Source organism: Agelaius phoeniceus, chromosome 3 (assembly GCF_051311805.1).
Source record: "Agelaius phoeniceus isolate bAgePho1 chromosome 3, bAgePho1.hap1, whole genome shotgun sequence".
Classification (NCBI taxonomy): domain Eukaryota; kingdom Metazoa; phylum Chordata; class Aves; order Passeriformes; family Icteridae; genus Agelaius; species Agelaius phoeniceus.
The window spans coordinates 14,771,329-14,791,242 of NC_135267.1; the positions used below are offsets into that span (position 1 = coordinate 14,771,329).

Sequence of the window (19,914 nt, forward strand, 5' to 3'; positions counted from 1 at the left end):
AGTTTCTTTCTCACACTAGCATGCGTGGGTGCACGTGAGCATATGCAGTCACTTACACAGACACACAAATAGCTGTAAAGTCCCACCTTCTACCCTCGGAGGAAGTCAAGCTGGAAATGCCGTCATTTTTCTGTGTGAAGTCTTTCTAGGGCTTCTAGGGTACATGGCATTTTCTACTCTTTAATTTCTGGGTAGATCTTAAAAATATCATGTATGAAGCAGAAAGGGGAAAGCCATTTCCTTGGGGACAGCCCAGAGCTGGGCACAAGGTCGTGGCTGCACTGGGATGCTGTTGCCCAACTTTCCCATCTTTCCCTCCCTTTGACCTCTTTACTATGGGTCACTCCTGCTAAGCCTGCACTCCTTTAGGGACTAAAAGAGCCATTTACCTTTTACTCATAGCAGACATGAAATCTCAGCAAGAAGGCAAATGCCTACAATTTTTTTCTGGTGGGATTTACAGAGCCTAGTTAACCTTTTGAGCCACTGAGAGAAGAGTTAACTGCTCCTCGTGGAGGATGGGAGGGAACCAACTTTGCCAGCTCAGCAGTGGCTGGTTCTCCTTGCAAATCTGCATTGCTGAGCTGAGCAGCATTGCAGGTCATCGATGAAATGTTCCAAGCAGTGGAACAAAAGCCACCGTAATCCTCAGATCTGTTGTAGCTGTGCAAGAACAAAAGCAAGGTGATGGCAGAAGAATTGCACATCCAAATACCAGAAATTAAACAGCAAGGCAGGGGAGGAGAAGGAAAACTGGAACAAATGCAGCATTTGGCAGGTTTTCTTTTAAAAATAGGAAGCTGGGTCAGTTGTACAGGGTTTCAGCCTCCCAATTAATAGCTGTAATTGCTTGGTTACCTCATGAAGTGCAATAGTAAAGCCTTTTACATTAATTTCCATCCACAACCTGGCAAGAACATCTCTGGATTTAAAAGGTGGTGGTGTTTGCTGGGCAGCACTGTCTGCTGCCCCAGTGTAAGGATGCCAGTGATTTTACCTGCTGTGCTGTGCCAGCACAGGCAGTGCCAGAGGCACGGGTGTCGTCAGCCCCGTGGAAGCCAGGACAGAGCATCCATGAGCTGCTTTGGGAGTTACCCAGCCCCTCTCCTGAGCCTGCTTCTCCTCCAGCTCCTTTGCCTTCCCACTTAGTGCTCTTCTCAGAGTGCAACCTTGCGGTTTTTAAATCATGTCTGACAGAGCCTGCTTCCTCCTCTCCTACACTGCATGGAGTGTAATCGTGGGGCTTGCAGTGAGGTGCCTTGCTGTGAAGTACTCCTTGTTTTTATGAAGTAATTACAGTGTATTTAATGCACTGTGTATTTAATACGCTATTACATAGTCTGTGTGCATAAATACATTCTGCCGTTCCTGAGAAAGAGGAGCATTGGTGAATTTACAAGTCTTGGTAATTTTTCGGTGTTGTTGTGCTTACTTGTATATCAATTTCAGCTTCAGAAACTCTGAACCACTCCTCTAAGCACCCCTCTGAATTAGCAAAATTCTACACGCATCTTTATTTTCTGCCTATTTTGATATTTCCTAATGTAATTGGAGGCTTCTAGGATTCTTTCTTTATTCTAAAAGTTCTGAAACTGCTTTTGTTTTTCCTTTTTCTACCCACTTTGGCTCATGTTATGCACTTAGATCTTTCACAGACTCCTCTCACAATTTATATTCTGTGAAAGCTTTCCCACTCCTTCCTCACCCCCCCTTACTGCTAACACTTCCTCATGTTTTTCTTTCTTTTTTAATCTTGGGGTCAGTTTAATTTTCCTTTTGCAAAAATGTGGGACTAATTTTAATTTTAAATTACAGTTGCACTTTAATTCTGATGATGCTTTTTGGTTCAAATCTGTTCATTTCTGCTTGTTTCTTCCCCACTGGTTTCAGTATGGTCTGCACAGGCACCCAGGAGCAAAGGCAGCATTTCTGCTGAGCCACCTTCTTGTGTCATCCTTTGTTACTGTGTTCCAGGTTTCTTAAAATGCTCCTTGCACTGAAAATCACAAAAGTATTTGGAACAGCCAGGTGTCACAGCCATGTTTCCCTTTGCTTTCTCTTTCAATCCATGCCTTGGTGTTTAAACTGCTACTTAGTGCCACTGTTATTTATGCGTGCTTTGTTGATTGAGTAATATTGTGGCCATGTTGTGCCTTTAGAGAGACTGTTCTTTGAAACATCTTAATCTCTAATTTTCTTTTTAACACCTTCACTCAGAGTCTCACCTTAGCAGCCCCAAAATCCTCCTCCCAAAGCCTTTTCACCTAGGCTTGCCTGCAGGTACTCTCTTGGCCATAACTTGGAGTTTTCTGTGTTCTTGTTGTGCTGTGGACAACCTGTTGTTGACAACATCAACAACATACCCAAGCCACCAGAATTAGTTAGGAAAAAATATTTAAAATGGTATTTGACTTCAAAACAGGTTACTGAGTGGGATTTTAAAATAAGGGCTCTGGCAGTGTCATGTGGCAGGTTTGCTTGCAGGGGCTAAAGTTTCCCCCTCCAGTCCAAGAGCTGTTTTGCCAAAGGTGTTGTGCTGCTGTGAGGTGGCAGAGGAAGGCAGCACAGAGCTTCCTTCCTGAGCTGCCCAACTTCTCATAACTGAGCTTCTCTGTGGCCCAGAGGAAAGCCATGCAGGCAAATGTCCCCTTTTGCTCAGATGACTGCTGTGAATAATGGTAAGACCTAGGGCTGCCCAATGGGTGTATCTGACATTGACTGATGTTTGGAGTAGATGTGATGCAGGCAGTGCATCCCTGCTATGGAAGAGCAGTGCATCTTCCCATCCTATAGCCTTTCTGTTATCCAAGTGTATTTATTGATCTTTGCTAAGATGCCTGCTGCTTCCTGCACTGAGATGTGTCTGCAGCTTATGCCTCTGGATTTCTACCTTCCTTCTCAATAAACAGTGTATATTCCAAGAAGTGTGGCAAATTCAACAAATTGCCTTTTCCTCAGAATTTTCAGAGATGCAGAAAATGTGCAGGGATACTGTCACAATTTCCAAAAGTAAATTCTTTTCGTTGATTTGAAACCAGTCTCGCCTTTGAAAGGTTGAAGGAATTTCAATTTGGCTTCAGTAACTCTGTGAGAAAATAAAACTAGAAGTTGTGGATTAAAATAAGCATTGCAGTTGGATCAGAGATTATTTTTATTTTTACTACACTCTAGGTTATTTTTTTAATTTCCTAGACATCTTCTGATTCTCTTTTCCCCTTTGGTTCCTCTGACATTACTGACCTCTGACTTAAGGCTTGGGGTTTTTGAGAGCGCTTCAAAGCTGGGGCTACGGCCACAGTGAGTTTGATTCAGACAAACCTAAGCATGGGTGCCTCAGCTCTTACCCTGCACCATGAGCCGTGTGTGGCTGAGTGCTGACATAGCCAGTGATGTGGTCATCGATCCAGGGGCTGCTGACGCCATCCTTGCACCCGGCAATCAATCCCGAGCTGCTGGCCCCGCCGTCAGCGCTGGCACACCGCTCACGGAGCACTGGACACAGTCTGCCATTATTGCTCCCCATCCTCCAGGCAAGCCTAGCTGAATGACTGCTCCTCCCTCCTGTCTGCCCTCCTGCAGTCACACCTGCCACACTGGAATGCTCTGCGGGCACTGAGGGATGCTGGTCTCTCCTTCCCTTTCAGGTGCCGAGGGAGGAGGCTCTTCGGAGCCTTCGAAGTGCTCCTGCTGCCCCGGGGTGTGTTCATTATGCCAGAGAGTCACTTGGTTTCCCTCTACTCTCACACAGACAGTCAGGGCTTCTAGTGTAAATTTGTTGTCTGGCCAACAGCTGGGATTTCAGGGGGGAAGGCTGAGGGAAGGCTGGCACTTGTAGGGTTTTTTCTTTGGAAAGCACAAAATTGCAAGTTGGACAAGCACTTCCAGTGTGGCATCTTCTGTAAAAGTACCATTAAGGGCAGTTGAGCATCTTCTTAAAGCTCTCAGTCTGACAGCCTCAAGAGGCTGTTTTGGAGGATGCACTGGAAAGACACCAGGATACCCCTTAGACCGCTCAGGGTGTGGCTTTGCAGATGGTAGTTTTTCCAGGGGGACTTTTGAAATAATTGGGTAATGGGCCTCCTAAAGAAAGGAGCTATGTGTCCAGTTTCTCTGCTCCCTGGTGTGCATTCGTGCTCAGAGAATGCGAGGTGATGGTGTTGTGGCCTCCCACCCTTGAAGTGTGATGTGATGTGGGAGAGGCGATGCTGTCACTGTCACTCTTCTGCACAAAATTTGTATGCCCTACCAGAAGAGGCAGAATGTTAAACTGGGGCTGGCAGGGTATTTACTTAATTTAAAAAATGGTTTTAGAGTGAAAACAAAGGCCTCTTTTTGTTGATCTTCTCCATCAGCATCTTGTACATTCCTTTGTTGTTTAAAAGCTTACTTAAGACAAAAAAGCCAACTTCTCACCCAAGTGAAATTATTAAAGAGTAATCACTCATTTTAGGAGCTCCACAGCCATATGAGCAAATAAATAAGGGAAATACATCTGCAACCTGCTGGTGACAGAACATTTAAATGCTGTTAAACTAAAGACGGAAAATGCAATAAAATACTGGTGTGGCATTGCCTTACAAAAGTACTCTGCTGTTTATCATCTCTTTCTGATTTTTTCCTGCCTCCTGCATGTTCCCACCTTATGTAAAAGGATCATGGTTTCAAAACAATTCCTGCCTGTGTGCATGTATAGGAACAAACCGTGATGTCTTAACACTGTTGGTTTTTCACATGTGACTGACCAGTTTGAGCCTAGTAATATACTTAAATCTTTTCCAAAGAGTTTTCCAAAACCAAATAGGCTCAAGCTAGGAAAAATCCAGGCTTCACTATCCCAGGTAAAAATAACCAAGTAAATAACCAGGAAGTCTCTTAATTCTTAATGGAATAACAGCTTTGGTGACTGATTTTGGTTATCAGATTACCCCCTGAAAATAACTTCTGTGCTATACTTGCAATTGGCTGTAGAACAAAAAGAATACACTGTGTGCTAATTTTAGCAAATAAGATTAGAGTTAATATTTAATCCCAGAGACCTTCTTCAGGCTGTGGAAAAAAATAGCAGCAGTTAACTGTCACTAATCTTATCTCCTATTTTTCTAGCATGTGTTTGATTATATAACTTGTAGTGCTGGGAACCCGCTGGCTGAGTGAGAAGTTGGTGGTTTGTTGGCTACATGCTTGGGCATATTAGACAACGTCAGGGCTGAGATGGATTAAAAAGCTGTACACGTGCCTTTGGACTGCAGCAGCAATGCTGAAAGGCCACTAAAACAGGTACCACAGTAGACCTGATATGAAACAATATGTGAAGAACTGATTCATTTGGAGTTCTGCAAGAAACAGTTACCTTTCTGCCTATTTTCTATCCAGTTGTTTTAATACCTAGTTTGAGATTTGATATTCAGCATGTGCAGTTTGATTCAATCTTCCTTTCTTCCTTCCCTACAAAATGGCTTAATTGAATTGATGATTGGAAATTAGAGATGAGGGCTTTCTAAATGTTCTTAGGTGCCTGCTGATGAATTTAACCTGAAAATCAAAATACTAAAAATATAAACCATTAACCTACAAGTAGCTTGCATGCTTCACAGCAAATCTGTGGTGCTTCTATTGAGTTTCAACAAATCTACTCAAATGTGTAAAGATAATAACATGCGCCTGCGCTGCTCTGTTGGGACTTGGGCATTCTCAGTGGGTCTGAAGGCCTCACCACCCAAATTACCCCCACTTCAGTAGGATTTAGCAACTAATGTTCTGCAGGTTTCATTGTATCCCTGGAGGGGAGGAGAGGGCTCTGCCCTCTCACACTCCCACCAATGAGCTTATTCTTTGCATGTGCCCCAGGTATGCTTTATTTGGAAAGGAACAATTGCATGTGCATTTGCTGTTGAACTTTATTGCTCTTTCCTAGCAGATGATTGGCACTGTGCCCTCATTAACACAGAAATTAGCCCTGGAAAAGTCTACTAAATTAAAGCCCAGCTCTCCAGAACAAGGTTGCGCTTTGTTAGTTTCCTTTGCAGTACCCAGACATAAAGTATCCATCATCTTCCCTGGAAAGCCTTCCAAGACCGCTCTGAATTGACTGTTAGGTTAAGAGTCAGGGGAAAAAATCCCTACATTTTAATTTCTTTTCGCTGCAAATGCCAATAGCGCCCCACAGCAAACCAGACAGTTCTTCTCTGTTCTTGATGTTAGTTTGCATCAGATTACTGTAAACATTCCCTTGCTCCATTTTAGATACTGCCTTGCCAAGTTTTACATTCCTACATGTTTACAGTGATCTTTTCTTGCCCTTAATCACTTTTCCCCTCTTTAAATTGAAGTCAGACTTCGCTGGCATTTCGCAGGGGTTGACCTTCCCTGCTCCAGATGCAGCTTTTCATACAGATGCCATTCCGAGCGGGGTTACCAGACATCCATGTTTCCTTTGGAAATAACCTTCCTTCCCACCCCCCATAAGAAACACTGTCTGTGCAGAATTGGAGGATTTTGTCTATTTGTCTGGGATTTTGAGACATCTGGAAGTCTGGGCAGCTCGCTAATGAGCGTGCACTGATGAACTCTGCGGCGCGCAGCGAGCCCGGCCCATCGGCAGAAATGTCAGCCCTCCATGTGTGCTCCCAGGCCACGTCCCGTGTGTTCAGAACAGCACAGGGGCCTCCATGGCATGCCTGATCAGCCCTCACGGAGGACACGGATACAGCAGGGAGCCAGAGCCAGTTCACCCACAGTGCTGCATCTCCCACGGTGCCTGTGTGTGTACAGATGCGTTTAAAATAGAATTTCTGACCTAGAAGTCCCTTACAAAAAGATGGTGTTCCCAATGTGAAAGTGAGCTAACCCTCCTCCTAATTTTAGAATAGTACAGGCCCAGAACTAGAAGAATGCTTTGCTAAAAATGCTCTATTTGCATCTGTAATGCTGCCTCCTTTACTAGCATTTATTGCTGACTGTCTTCTCAGCTTCTTATTCTCCCATCCAACAGTTATCAATACTCTTTTCCTTGAATTAGCCAGTTTTTTGTTAATGACCAGCAAAAAAGGGAAGGAAGGCAGAGAGTCTAACAACAATACAGCTATTTCTCCAAAAGGAAAAAGCATTACCCAGAATGCATCAAGGAAATGTAATGAGAGATGATAGAGGAAAATAAGGGAAATATTTCCTCACGAGGAGGTTTTAAGTAGAGTCTGGCAATGATCTCCCAAAGGAAGTAGTGGAAGTCTGGTCACTTAAATCAATTAGGACTAACCAGAGCATTGCACTCCCCAGGACTCTGTAAGGAGAAAAGCAATGTCAAACTGAACTAAAATAGACTTTGCGTGCTTATTTTCTGCAGGGCTGCTGTCTGTGTTTTGCCAGTAAATTCAATATGGCTAATGCTGATTAACATCTCTTGATGGTGATCACATCATTGCATTGTTTCCAGCCTGTCCCTCAATAGCACACACTCACAAGGTCCCCCAGCTCAGTCTGAAAGACAAGAGGCAGACAAAGGGCAGGAGAAGTTGTTTTCTCTCACCTTAACAGTGGTCAGCCTTGTTATCATCACGACGCTGAATTGACTCAGACCTCCCTGCTGCACACTGAGCACAGTGTTCCTGTGGCAGCACAGCAGAGGCAGGAGCTGCAGGTGGACTTGGTCTCTTGGATTGCTGTAGAGCAAGGAGGTGTGCCAGGTGCCTTAGGCAGGGCTGCAGTACCCGTGTCCTCTGTGCACTAGACAGTTCTAATGCATACAAGGCCAGATGGGGACAGAAGCAAGACAAATAAAGTGTTTTGTCCTTAGTCTTGGTGAGCTGTTTGGCATGCTCCAAGTGCACGTAAGGGAAGCAAACAAGTAAACATAAGGGAAAGAAATCAAGCCTCCAAGAAGCAAGGGTCTTTGCTTTTCTCTCTGTGTGAGCATTGTTTTATATGTATGCTTTGCCTTTTCTCTGGCTGGTTTTCTAGTAGCCAGTCAATTCCATTTAAACAATAGAAATGAGAAGAAATTGGAATAAAGCAAAGGATTGAAAGGCAGGAAAGTAGTGACTTGGCATATGAGCTTGGACAGGGTGCCTGGTGGAGGTTCCCACAAACTGACCTGCCTGCTTAAACATTAGTTTATACAGAAAACAAGGCTTAAAAGCAAACAACTCTTGCACATCTTATTTTCAATAGAGGAAAAAAAAAAAAACTGGGATTGTTGCTGGCATGGGTTTACCCATATAACAAAGTGTAAATGAAGACTGTTATAGCAGAGAAATTATCTTTTTCCTTCTGCAAACGTAGATCAACTTGTTTTCACTAACTTTTTTCACTGGGATGCATCAGTCAGATCAAATAATTTTAAAAGACTGTCCTTATCTCTTCCTAGAGAAATGCCTGTGTGGTGGTAGTACATGCAGCTTCAAAGGCTTTTCTTTGCCAATGTGCGGTGTTCATAGTCACGCTCCAGTGGCTCGATTCCAGCCTTCCTGCCAGAATGCATCAGATGCAAGCAGTCCCAAAACTGGTGGGGCCGAGGCAGGGAACCTGCCACGGGAGCCGGATCAATATTTAGACAGCTTCAGGCGGCAGAGCTTGCGCTGGCTTTCACACTTGGCAGCAAGCTTTGCACCCGTTTGTTTCCAAAGTTATTGTTTGTGCAGTTTCAAGAATTGGCACTAGAGAGATTTCTGCCTGAGGGCAATGACAAGTGCCGGGTGCTTGAAAAGAAACTTCCCCCCTTTGGATCTGAAGATTGTGAGAGTGAAGGTTGTGTCAGTGGGTAATATCTCCAAAGGAAGTCAAGGCACACATTTGCTCGGAGTTTTCATCATCCTTCACATGAGGCATCTGCTGGGCACCATGGGGAGCCCACGGCACAGTCTCGTGCTCTGCTTCCGATGCATCCGGAGCAGAGCAGCTCTAACAGCTGCCTTGCTGCTGTTTGGTATCGTGGTGATTTACCTGGAGCAAAAGCCTGTGTCAGCGTGGGAGACAGCCTTGCCGTGGGGTTGTGTGAGTCAGCCCGAGGCTGTGCAGAGCGCCTGTGCTGGGGTGGCAGGCAGGCAGGTGAAACCCTGGCCCAGCACAGAAAATTATTCTAATTTGCTTTCCAGCCATTCCACCTAGTGGCCGAGTGGCACCACTGCCAGGAGAGCTGTGTTTGTGCTCCACAGTCCCTGCAGACCCACGCTGCTGCCGAGCTTACAAGATATGCAGCAATATGTAAGCCCCCACACTGAAGATCTTACCATCAGCCTGCGAGTAGCTCATTAAGTTCCCGAGCAATTTTGTTAATCATGCTGCATAGATAAAATGCAGATAGGCCTTTAGTGAGCTGATAATCTAACAAATAGGCAGAAAGTGTAACACTGATAAAGCAGAGATTTGTTTAATAGCCAGCTGTAAATCTTGGCAATTCCGTACCAGAGGCGTATTGTTAAACAGGAATGTGCAAGTGTGTAAGTATGTGCATGAAAATGCACTGCTTCTTAAAATAGCAGATAGAGCAGTAATACTATGGATGGAATAGCTATTGGAAGCAATTTTAGAGGTGTTTTAAAATATTTTTCTCCCCATGAAAATCTGCACCACTTGTGGTGTCTTCATAATCTGCCATCATAAGTACAGATCTATGAATAACAAAGGCTTGTTTGTGGAAGTCAGGATTTTCTATAAAAATCTGTGAACTCTACCTCTGCTCCTGAGGCAGTATAGGGCTTTAGAGGCTTTTCATTGAGATGAACCAAATTATTCACTCAGATACACTCTAATCACGAATTAGTCCTTTGCAAATTCATGGCCCGATGGCTCACCAGCCTTTTGAGCAGCTTCTTTGCTCGGTGGCATTAATTCAATTGGAAGAATAGTAAAAAAGCAATAATACCTTCAGGGTATCCCATACAATCCCAAATATACCCTCCTGAGGAGCTGGGAAATGGGAGTTTCAATCCTCACAGCCTGGGGAAGGAACCTGGTCTCCTACTTTCTAGGATCCCCTTCTGTGTTTAGGCCATTTTGCAAAAAAAAAGGAGACAGCAGTGCTTCCTCTTCTTGTTTGTTTTAAACGAAGGACATGAGCTGGGGATGCCTACCAGAGACATCTGCATCCAGAAGGAGGTTGCAGACCATGCATCCCAACCTCACACAGGCATGCAGGTGTTGGCTGTGCTGAATCCCATCTAGAGGCCTTTGCCTGGTATGCAAAGCACAGGGAACTCAGATAAATGAGTGCTACTTGCAAGAAAGGCAAGAACTTCAGTCTCAAGGAATTGAGAATGAAGGGGCTTACCAGGGTCATGTAGTAGGTGGTTGGTGCAATGAGAAATTGAGTTGTGGTCTTCCAAATCTCAGCCTTGTAGCCAAAGCAGTGAATTTTCTTGTGCAGAAACCTTAACCCTTGGTGATGGGTTGTGGTTCTGAAGTAGCCTCTTGCTGCTTCATGAAGAATAATTTTTCCAATCTTTTTGTTTCATACTCATTGGGAGAAAAAAGTGTAAGAGAGGTTAGTGGTAGTCGAAGTATTTTTGTCAAAAATAGACAATATCTATAGTTTACTATGTGGCTTAGCAACTTTTTTGATAGCTGTATGTAAAGATACAACTGTAAAAAATGTGGGGGGGGGGGAAGTGTATATATTTTTTTAATATATGGTCTATTAATGTTAAACACAGATGGTATGGAAAGAAAAGATGAGTAGCAGTGCATAAGTCAGACCTGGAACAGTTGTCTGGAGATCACTCTCCTGGAAACAGTTTTTACTCTTTCTACAAAGAAAATGGTGGAAAATTAAGTACTGGGGTGGGACTCAGAATAATTTCTACCATTTGAACTATAAATATTAATTTCTTTTCTGTTAGCTGTACCTCAGGCTTACTAGAATTGGGAACAGTATGAGGGGAATAATCTCCATGGGATAGAGGAAAGTTATGCAGTCTGTACTTACCTATCATGTATTCAGCAATGGCTTGCAAAAAAATTTAGAAGAAAAAAAGGAAATTGTTTGCTTTTGAAAGAGACAGAAAGATTTTCTGTTGAATTTTGCTGTAATAATAAGTGTTTCGTTATCAAAACACTTTTTGGATAAGGGGTATCTTAAGCTTGAAACCTGTTCATTGGACCTTCCATCAGAGCAGAAGAATCAAGATTAAATTGGTGCTTTCATGATTGGGGGTTGTAGCCCAGTAAAAATGAAATCCATGTAAGACTTAGCAGTGCCCATGCTAGTTTTGTCAGTCTTTTATTAGGGCAGAGACTTGGTTCATAGTTCTTCAAGATACTTGGGAAAAACAGTTTCAGTTCAACCAGTACAGTGATGTACAGGAGCACCACAAAGGGAGCAGTGCTAGCTCCTGGATGTGGTAGCATCACTGCAGGTGTGACAGAAGAGCAGCTGGTGCTGAGCAGTATTTATTTCTGAATGCCAGATCTGTTAGTTTATCTAACCACATGATGAAGGACTTGGGATGATAGCAAGAGCTGATGGTAACACCGGCAATTGTCCTCTCTATTTTTGCAGGTCACTGTCAGGGGATTTGGTCCATTGTTACAGTTTGCCTACACTGCTAAGCTGTTACTCAGCAGAGAAAACATCCAGGAGGTCATCCACTGCGCCGAGTTCCTGCGCATGCACAACCTGGAGGACTCCTGCTTCAGCTTCCTTCAGACACAGCTGCTGAACAACGAAGATGGCCTGTTCCTGTGCAAAAAAGATACCACCTGTCAGCGCATGCACGATGAGGAGAACTCCGATGGAGATGAGGAGGAGACGATGGAATCGGAGACGTCAAAAATATCTTGCCCGAGGGAGAGGATGCACCAAGAACCCTTCAATTTTGAAACCACTGTTGCTGGAGCGGACAAAGGCGAAGGGATGCTGCCCGACTCTGACATGCTGAGAGATAGCAAGGACAATTTGGATAAAGATGCAGTAACACGGTACCCCAGATACAAGAAATACCAGCTTGCTTGTACCAAGAATGTCTACAATACATCACACATCAGTACCTCAGGTTTTGCAAGCACATTCAGTGAAGAGAGCTCTGGAAATGGCCTCAAATCAGGACTTGCTATGGGGCAGATAAAAAGCGAGCCTCAGAATGAAGAGAACGATGAAGAAAGCATCACACTTTGCCTGTCTGGAGACGAACCTGACATCAGGGATAAAGAAGGGGATGTTGAAATGGACAGGAAACAGCCAAGCCTCACTTGTGTCGACAGACCAAAAAGTGGGTCTTCTCCCTCTTGCTTGCGATCTTTCTTCAACAGAACAAAAAGCATAGATTTGGTTGGCTTCCCCAGCACTTCCCAACAGCACTTTGGCAGGAGTCCAGCATGCCCTTTTGAAAAAGGGACAACTCAGGGTGACCACAAAACTGATTATGTCCCTTTCACAGGGAACTATGGACAGTCCCATGCCATGCAGAAGGATGCTTCCAACTTCACAGTGGGATCACCACTCAGGGGGCCCGGCTTTGAAACTCTCTGTAAGCAAGAAGGGGAACTGGACAGGAGGAGCGTTATATTCTCTTCAAATGCTTGTGACCAAGTAAACACTTCGGTGCATTCATATTCTGGTGTGAGCAGCTTGGACAAAGACCTCACTGAGACTGTGCCAAAGGGTCTGTGGGCTGGCGGCAGCCAGTCCCTCCCCAGCTCCCAGACCTATTCGCACAGCGGACTGACAGCTGATCACCTGCCGGGGCGGATGCGGCCCAACACCAGCTGTCCGGTGCCAATTAAAGTTTGCCCTCGCTCTCCTCCTCTGGAAACCAGAACCAGGACCTCCAGCTCGTGCTCCTCCTACTCGTACGCGGAGGACGGCAGCGGCGGCTCTCCCTGCAGCCTGCGCCTCTGCGAGCTCTCCTCTTCCCCTTGCTCCCAAGGCCCCCGATTCCTGGCGCCCGAGCACCAGGAGCCCGGCGTGGTGGGGGATGGATTGTACAACCCGGTCCGAGCCCAGATTAAATGTGAGCCATCCTATGGAACAAACTCCAGCGATGAGTCTGGGTCATTCTCAGAAGCAGACAGTGAATCATGTCCTGTGCAAGACAGAGGGCATGAGGTAGGGATTTAAGATAAGTACATCTATCACGGTTGTTGTGACCCAATTAATCTCTCCTTGATTCTCTCAAATGACTTTGCATTTCCCCAGCACTTTCTTTGTTTATAGGGGCAAAGAGTAACTTCTGGTTATTCCCTCATGAGCTGAGTGCACATGGTTGACTTCACATTAATAGGTCTCCTTGATCTCTGAGGTGTTCAGCACTTGTATAAACCTGGATAAAGGAAAACAGCAAACTGCTGAATGATGAGAGTGCATTGATGTGCTTAGGAGTCTGCCAGCAGTGTCCTGTCTTCCTCCCTCCCTCGCCCACTTCTGTGGCACAAAGCACTGCTCCTTACTCTTAATTTGCTGAGGTGGTTCCAGCTCCACTTGTTACTGCTCTGGGTGTGTTTGAGCAACCTCAGGCTGTTCCTTTCATGACACCAAGGGTTGGACAGCTTGCTTGAAGACCCAGGCTGCATGCTGCCAGCAGAGGTGTGAAATTACTCAAACAATTGTATAGCTGGGCACCCTGTGCTGTGGGAATGGCATTCATGTCATCTTTGCACGTCTCTGTGTGTGTGTGTGTGTGTGTGTGTGTGTGTGTGTGTGTGTGTGTGTTTGTGTGTTGCATGTTCAGGTCCTGGGTTTTGTCTCTATTATGTGACAACTTGAGATCATGTTCCCTGCCTGTGACATTTGTTCAGAGCTCTGGCAGCCATGGCACGAATGGTTTCAGAGAGAAGTTATCCTTTAATTTCCAGGATTGTTAAGGCAGTGACAAGAGAATGATCTAGGGCTGAAGAGCAAGCTGTCAATTTCCATGCAGTTCTCCCAAAAGAGGGAGGAGAAAGAGGGGCCTTCTCTAAAACTGCAGATGGGCCAGCTGAAGATGCTGCAGTGATAACTGGCTAACCATGACCAAATAAACTGTCTGTGTGAAGTCACTAGTTTGAGGGCAGACTTAAATCAAGATGTGTTGTGGAGCCCAGAAAGTGGAAATGACTGGTTGTTTATTCACAGAGCTTCCTTAGGAATCTGCATGACCTAGAGAACATCTGGGTGAAATCAGGTATCAGGTTGCTCTAGTAATGCTGAAAAACTCCACTGGGAGCTTTTGCTTCAGTGTGGGGAGCAACAAGTGCAACTTTGGGGGATTCATATGCGGAGAGCTCCCAGTTCAGAACTATGTGGGCTTAGTTGTGGAGTGGGGACGAAAAGGGTGAACTTTATCGCTCAGTCTTTAGCAACTTTATTCCAGCTACATCCCAGGCTTTATTTTTCAGACAGATGTGGGTGCTTCATTAGTTGGCTGCTTAGCTTTCAGAAAGGGCTGAAGAGCCAGGGGAGCCTCTGGTGTCCTAATCCCCGGTTACACTGGACCAGTGATTCTGAGAGGACAGTTCTTCTTTGTCCTCATGTCATAAGCAGGGGATGATGCAGAAGGGAGAGGAGTCTCTCTGGGAGGCTGTCTGGGATAGTGTGCAGGAGATCTCATTTGGGAAGCCCTACAGCAGCCCAGGCCATAGCTGGGTTACTCAGTGAAGTCCTGCCTTTACAAGGGGCAGAGGGCAACAGGGACCAGGGAACATCCATTTCCACCCATGTGTGCTGCTTGCTCAGCATGAGGCAGCACAGAGGGCAGAGGTTAGCCTTTTGAGATTTGATAATTAATTAGCTGTCATAATTACCTAATTGTGTGGAAATATGCTGCAGCAAAAATGAGCCTGGAAGAGTGAAATGAGAAGCTTACAGGGGACTGGTGGTTGTTTCCTAGAAAAAGGTATGTGCAGGAGAGCATGGATGAGAGGAGGGACACAAGGAGCAAACAGGCAGCTATGGGAGGCTGGCTGGGTGTGCTGCTGGCAGGCTGACATCTGGCTCTGAGGCAGTGCTAGGAAAGGTTTGCTCCACTCCTGGTTTTGCTGCTGGGGAAGATTTTCTGAACTAAGCTGAGCAAGTTTTCTCCCTGGGACTGCTGATAAGGTGGCTTTTTTTTTTTTTCTTTTTTTTTCTTTTTCTTTTTCTTTTTCTTTTTCTTTTTCTTTTTCTTTTTCTTTTTCTTTTTCTTTTTCTTTTTCCCTCCCCCAGGGTATTTTGGTTAGGACTGCTAGGCATTAAAAATGTGGTGAGGAAATTAATGCTCCATGAGGTTGCACTGCGCTATCCTGATCAAGCCAAGGGTAAACAGATCACACCACTGCTTTGGTAGAAATTCTGTTTAAAAATTAGTCTTTTGAAGGTTGTTAACAATACAAGAGCAGACTTTGCAGCCTCATTAAAAAATACTGTATTAATACAGTGACTTAGGGTGTGTATCCTGCAAGATCTGCTGCTGTGGAAACCTCAGTAAAGGGTATCTTAAACTAGACAGTAGAAAATAAAGTAACAGCAGCAGGAAGTTCTTGTATAAGTTGCTCTACCTGCTTTTAGCAGTTTGCCTGTGATTAAAACAGCAGGAGAGACTCACAACTGTCTGAAATGGACAGCTTTCTGTTCTTCACCTCCCTGCAAGCTGCATGGGAATCTTTCTCCATTCCTGAAATTGTTGCTTTGCCCTTCCTGTCCTGATGACTTCTCAGACAGGACCCTTTCCCCCTCCATATCAGGACACACAGTGTTTTCTGGGCTTCTATTCAAAAAGCACCTGATAAGATATCTGGGGGTGACATGCTTGACCTTCTGGAGAGTGGCCATGCAGGTTCTTCTGCTGCAGGTCAGCTTTTATTGGGGTGGGATGGCCTGATGGGAATAAGCCTGGTGGACTCTGACCATCAGTTATCTCAGGGGGCTGCTCAGTTCCCCTGGAATTTGGACCTAGTTGGTCTTAATTTGGCTCCCAGAGTGCTGTCCCTGCCAGAATTAATGTCACAAAACATCACTTGCTGGGGTATTGATTGTGTGAGAAGTAGGTGAGAGGCTTCTCTCTGCTTTTTTCAGGCATTCTGCTTTCCCACAGACAGCTGCCATTCTGGAGTACATGGCCAAAGTTGTTTGGTGCCAGAAGTGGGGTGCTAGGGCTCAGCATGATGCCACGTGGGTGAAGGTGACCCCACCTTGTGATGAGCCTCCATCTTACTGGGGCTGCAGAAGGCAGTCACAACTGTCACAGGAGGTGTCAATCCTTGGAACACCACTGGTAAATCTTCTCCAGGATGTCCTTGCTTATTGCTTCCCTTCCTGGAGCCACCAAGACTCTTCTGCAATCTCCCTTTGTTAAGGCTTCCTGACAGAAGCAGCAAGTGCAGTGTAGGGTGTACCCATGGTACAGAGTTGCAGGAACAGGGCTGTAACTTGAGCTATTGGGACTTCACAGAAATATTTAATAGTTTGTGTTGTTCTTTTCACTCAGTTCTCTCAGGTCTCCCCAGGCTGTGAAAAATCAATTGCTGAGGTATAATACTAGAGAGAAGACTTAAAGCTCAGTGCTTACAGGCAGGTTCTGACAATCCTGCTTAAAATAGCAACAACAAAACAATAAGCTCTGAAATAATGAATTGTTGAGAAGGAAGTAGTCTGTCAATCTGTTAACCTACTTAAGGAACAGAAACTTCTGCACTACCCACTTTTCTTGGTATTCCTTTTCTCCAGCAAGTACTTCAGAGTTTTTATCTGTTAGAAAACTTGTAAAAAATATTGTACTAGTAAACCAGTTAAAAAGAAATCTCAGCTCAGTCTAATATGATAAGTGAGTTTTCTGAGGAAAAAAATAAACAAGGGTAAGAGGGGGTAAGAGGTGGAGTTTTCCAAGAGCTATTACTACCTAGAGAGTTGCGTTCAATGTCTCCTCATCTGTATTTCAAAAGAATTTCCCGCCTGGGTTAGTGACTCACTTTTCAAAGGAAATTTTCATAAAGGGAAAGCTAATGCAATTAGACCTTCGAGGATATTGTAGGTAAATAACTTTCAGCAAGAGTTGAAACCCCTCCGTGTTAAGTGACAGGCAGCCACCCTTTCTCTGTTATCTGCTGGTGCTTAGCAAAATACTGCAAGTCAGAGCCCCGGAAAAGAGGAGTAAACCAAAGCTGCTCTACCAGAAATCTACTGTAACTATGCTGAGTTACCTCATCTGAGACTGCTTCACTGCTTAATATTCCTACTCAGTGAAGAATGTTACATGGAAAGAAGGGCAACCAAGAAAAATACATGTGAAGGCTTTAACTTGCTGTGATATGTGATACCTCCCCAGAATCTGATGATCAGTCACCCCAGCTTTCCTGATTTTGCTAGGTTTGCAAATTTGAAAATGAGAAAAATTAGTCTCCAGATTGATTTCTGATAGATGTTTTCCTGACCAGGAAAATCAATCTGGCATCAGCAGAGCACTGGGAATTGTTTCTCAATGTCTGTTTAAATGGTGTCTTGTCAAACATTGGTCTTGTCAGATAAACTTCATGGAAGTTTTGTTTTCTTTCCTCTCTTCACTAGGAGTGGTCTCCATACTGGTAGCAAAGGATTGCTGGATTATAACAACACTGAGAGTTTGAAATTTCAGGAGAGTCCTTTCAAACACTGTATTATTTCATGGAGCCCTACAATCAATTCTTTTATACTCTGCTCTGAAGACCTTGCACGAGCTCTTGAAGGATTCCAGTTCTTGAGCTGCAGAAGCAACTCTTTCAGAGAAATACTGTACTTTACCCCCTGTCATTTCACTGCCTGATCTTCCATTCTTAAGTGCACCTGTGGCTTCTGTCAGTGTTTCTGTGCTATCCCTGGTTTCAGAGAAGCCTGTTAAAGGGCAGGAGTATCATACTGTTGTGCCCTTTGAAGGGCTGGGAGCTGGGGACACTGCAAGCAGTGAATGGGAAGAGGTCAGCCCAGCATCCTAAGTACCAGCAGTGTGTGGTCTGAATACAAGTCCAAATCATGAGCTAAAGGATGAGAATCCCGTCCACATCTCCTGATTACTGGGTTAATGCACTCAGCCATGGGATTAGCCTGGTCCCCTACTTGTGTGAGGCAGGTAGCAAATGGAAAGGTTACCCAGGCTGCCTCCACAGCAGTGCCCTCTCAGGCAGCACTTGCTGACCCAAACACCTCTCATGGCCCTCACAAGGTGAGGCTGGAGTGGACCCCAGGCCTCTACGGGGCCATCAGCTGTGTTGTGTCAGATGGAACACACTGCAGTGGAACCTGCTGACCTCAACTGGGACAGACAATTTAGACCTGGTTTGTTGACACAATGGTAGATCTTCACTGCCTGGGCTCATCATTCCCCTTTTGCAGTCCTCTGCCATCTTGGTATAGTTGACACCTGGAAAAAGGAGGTGTTTTGAAGGCTTTACCTGTGCCAGGAGACAGCAGGACAAGAAAATGTATCTTGGCTGTCCCTTACTCAAAGTATGGCCCATTACCTTTGTGCTTCTTAGATAGCCTGTGTCCAGGTGAGATCAGGACAGGAATAGGTCCCTAGTCTGTAGGACCACAAGTGGTGCCTGAAATACCCTGTAGATAATTCAGCCCCTATCACAGGCAGACACCCCTCAGCTCCTCTCCTGGGATGAATTTCTTCCTGAGTGTGTGTGGAAGACAGACTCGCATGCTAAGGAAGATACTTGAGAACACAACATTAATGCCTTGGACTCTCTTGTGTGAAGCCAAGTTCCTATTTCTGCATTTAAAAAAAAAAGGCATTAATGTGATTGAGCCCCTGGGCTGGATTGCTTGGGTGGGTCCTGAGAGCCTCCAAAGAGTCAGCAAGTGTCAGAGGCTTTCAGGATTTGAGGGCACTAAGGCAGCAGGTTTTTTTCTTACATCTCTGCAGCAACTGACCAGCTGGTACAATGAGTTCAACCTTCCCATGCCCACTACATAATGGTTGCTTTTTTTTATGGATAATATATTTGTCCTTTAAGTTACTGTGATGTTAAAGTGTCATTTAGGAAGTTCATTATCTTTACTAACACTTGGCTAGGGTGAGATGATGTCTTAATTAATATATAAAGAAAGAATGAAGAAGCTAAGGTTACCCATAGGATAAAGAAATTTTCAAGAGTTGATATTTTATGTTTTAATGGGAATGAATACAGGTCCTCAGTTCTTTCCTTTATTCCAAGTAAAAAACAGAAGGGGGAGGGCAGCAAGAGTAACTAGTGCAATAGATGAGCAGAACAGCAGTAACTGGCATATGATCCAAGCTGGCACTAACTAGTGAAGCTTGAAGGAATTAATTGGTTATATATGGGCCTTGCATGTGCTGAGTCAGTCGCTGTCCCTGTCTGCCTACATCACTGCTCTGACTTGGCCTCTCAAAGCATTGACATTTACACTGGCATCCTAATGCCAATAAAGGGGGGGGAATGCCATAAAATCCTAACCAGGTTTCCTTTTTCCCCAGGGTAGATTGGCAGAGTTGGGGCAGTAGAGTCTGCAGTGGTGGTAGAAGGTTTATTTGTTGTGTGGTGGAAAGCAAGCTTGTGCTGCTAGTGCAAAAATGCAGGGAAAGAATAATTGTGCAGATAAAGGAAGATTTTGGAGCTCTGTGAGGTTAGCTCTGGCTGGAGTAACCCCTGGAAGGAGCAGGGATCCCACTTTCATTTTTAATTTGAAATAGTTTGAACCAAAAATTCATAGTAATTAGAAAGAAAACTTTACAAGAGAGCATACTCCTGGTTTTCTTTCATTTTTTTTTTTTTTCTAAAAGATTGACTGTCTTTCTCAGACACCTCAGGTGAGTTTCTCTCGCCTCCCATAGATCCTGTAAGATGCAGAATCTTTTCTGAGTCTTAAATCCACTCCTTCTGCAGCCAGAAGGAGGGAGAAGCCGTGCAGCATTGCCATCTGAAGGGAGCAGGACATTAGGTAGTCCCAACCCATCATCTCAGGCAGCTCTGGGTGAGTCAGATGAATCCCACCCACTGCACAGTTGCAGGCTCTAGCAAAATGACTCACCA

The 19,914-nt window shown here is 44.8% G+C and overlaps 1 protein-coding gene across 7 annotated transcripts in view; it reads left to right on the forward strand.

Annotated features, from left to right (window-relative positions):
- Positions 1–19,914, forward strand: part of BACH2 (BACH transcriptional regulator 2) — a 188,123-nt gene that overhangs the window by 154,967 nt on the left and 13,242 nt on the right. For all 7 annotated transcript variants that reach the window (XM_077174756.1, XM_077174759.1, XM_054630335.2 and 4 more), the window contains one exon: positions 11,492–13,036. In XM_077174756.1, the coding sequence (XP_077030871.1) occupies positions 11,492–13,036 (1,545 nt within the window). The remainder of the gene's footprint in view (positions 1–11,491; positions 13,037–19,914) is intronic.